Raw genomic sequence first — 720 nt, forward strand, 5'->3', positions numbered from 1 at the left:
AATAGGTAAGATAAAAAATAAATACAGACACAAAAATGCAGACACAAGTCGCAAAATAATACTACTTACAACAGAGCTTTAGCGTTGGACACGTGTTCGGCATGGATAATGCAAACAGGGATAAGAGTGTGCCCTAGAAAAATTTATTATAATTAATCATTTTTCGCAAGCTTTTCCAAGTTTAACTCGTTTCTCACAGCTGTAGCTTTCAAAATCCTCGTTATATACTAGTATACATGTCATCAGCCTTATCAGTGTTTTATCATCTCTTATTAACCTTACCTTGACTACATAACGATCTCGCGACCTGCAAAAAGAACGAATACAGGAACTAGTTAATCTTATTCTAGCCGATAATGTATTTAGTTTAGTACATACAGTAACATGTGGCTTAAAAAATAGCTTGATTTTTAGATAAAAAAAAGGAGCGATTGATCTTATGAAATACATGATACGGTGGCCTTGCCGCGGATAAAAATAGTCATTATTTCAAAAGAGCGAGGAAAGAAAGGAGAAAAAGAGTCAATATCAAGCAAGCACCAGGGTATAAGCACCAGGTGCTTATCACAGCCTGATTCATCCTGCAGGTAACAAGGGGAAACTTTTCGCTTGATTGACAGACTGTGTCAATCCGCATGAGTCACAATTGGATATTATCGGGGCGAGAGAGATGGACGTATTATGTAATAATCGTCATCGCGATATGAAAAGCCAAGGGAG

General features: G+C 37.1%; 1 protein-coding gene across 2 annotated transcripts in view; it reads right to left on the reverse strand.

The window, feature by feature from the left end:
* Positions 1 to 720, reverse strand: part of LOC108754732 (dihydrolipoyllysine-residue succinyltransferase component of 2-oxoglutarate dehydrogenase complex, mitochondrial) — a 6,026-nt gene that overhangs the window by 4,674 nt on the left and 632 nt on the right. For both annotated transcript variants that reach the window (XM_018497268.1, XM_018497267.1), the window contains 2 exons: positions 283 to 307; positions 70 to 133 (listed from right to left, as the gene is read on the reverse strand). In XM_018497268.1, coding sequence (XP_018352770.1) covers positions 70 to 133; positions 283 to 307 — 89 coding nt within the window. The remainder of the gene's footprint in view (positions 1 to 69; positions 134 to 282; positions 308 to 720) is intronic.

The sequence above is a fragment of the Trachymyrmex septentrionalis genome, unplaced genomic scaffold (assembly GCF_001594115.1).
Source record: "Trachymyrmex septentrionalis isolate Tsep2-gDNA-1 unplaced genomic scaffold, Tsep1.0 scaffold80, whole genome shotgun sequence".
Classification (NCBI taxonomy): domain Eukaryota; kingdom Metazoa; phylum Arthropoda; class Insecta; order Hymenoptera; family Formicidae; genus Trachymyrmex; species Trachymyrmex septentrionalis.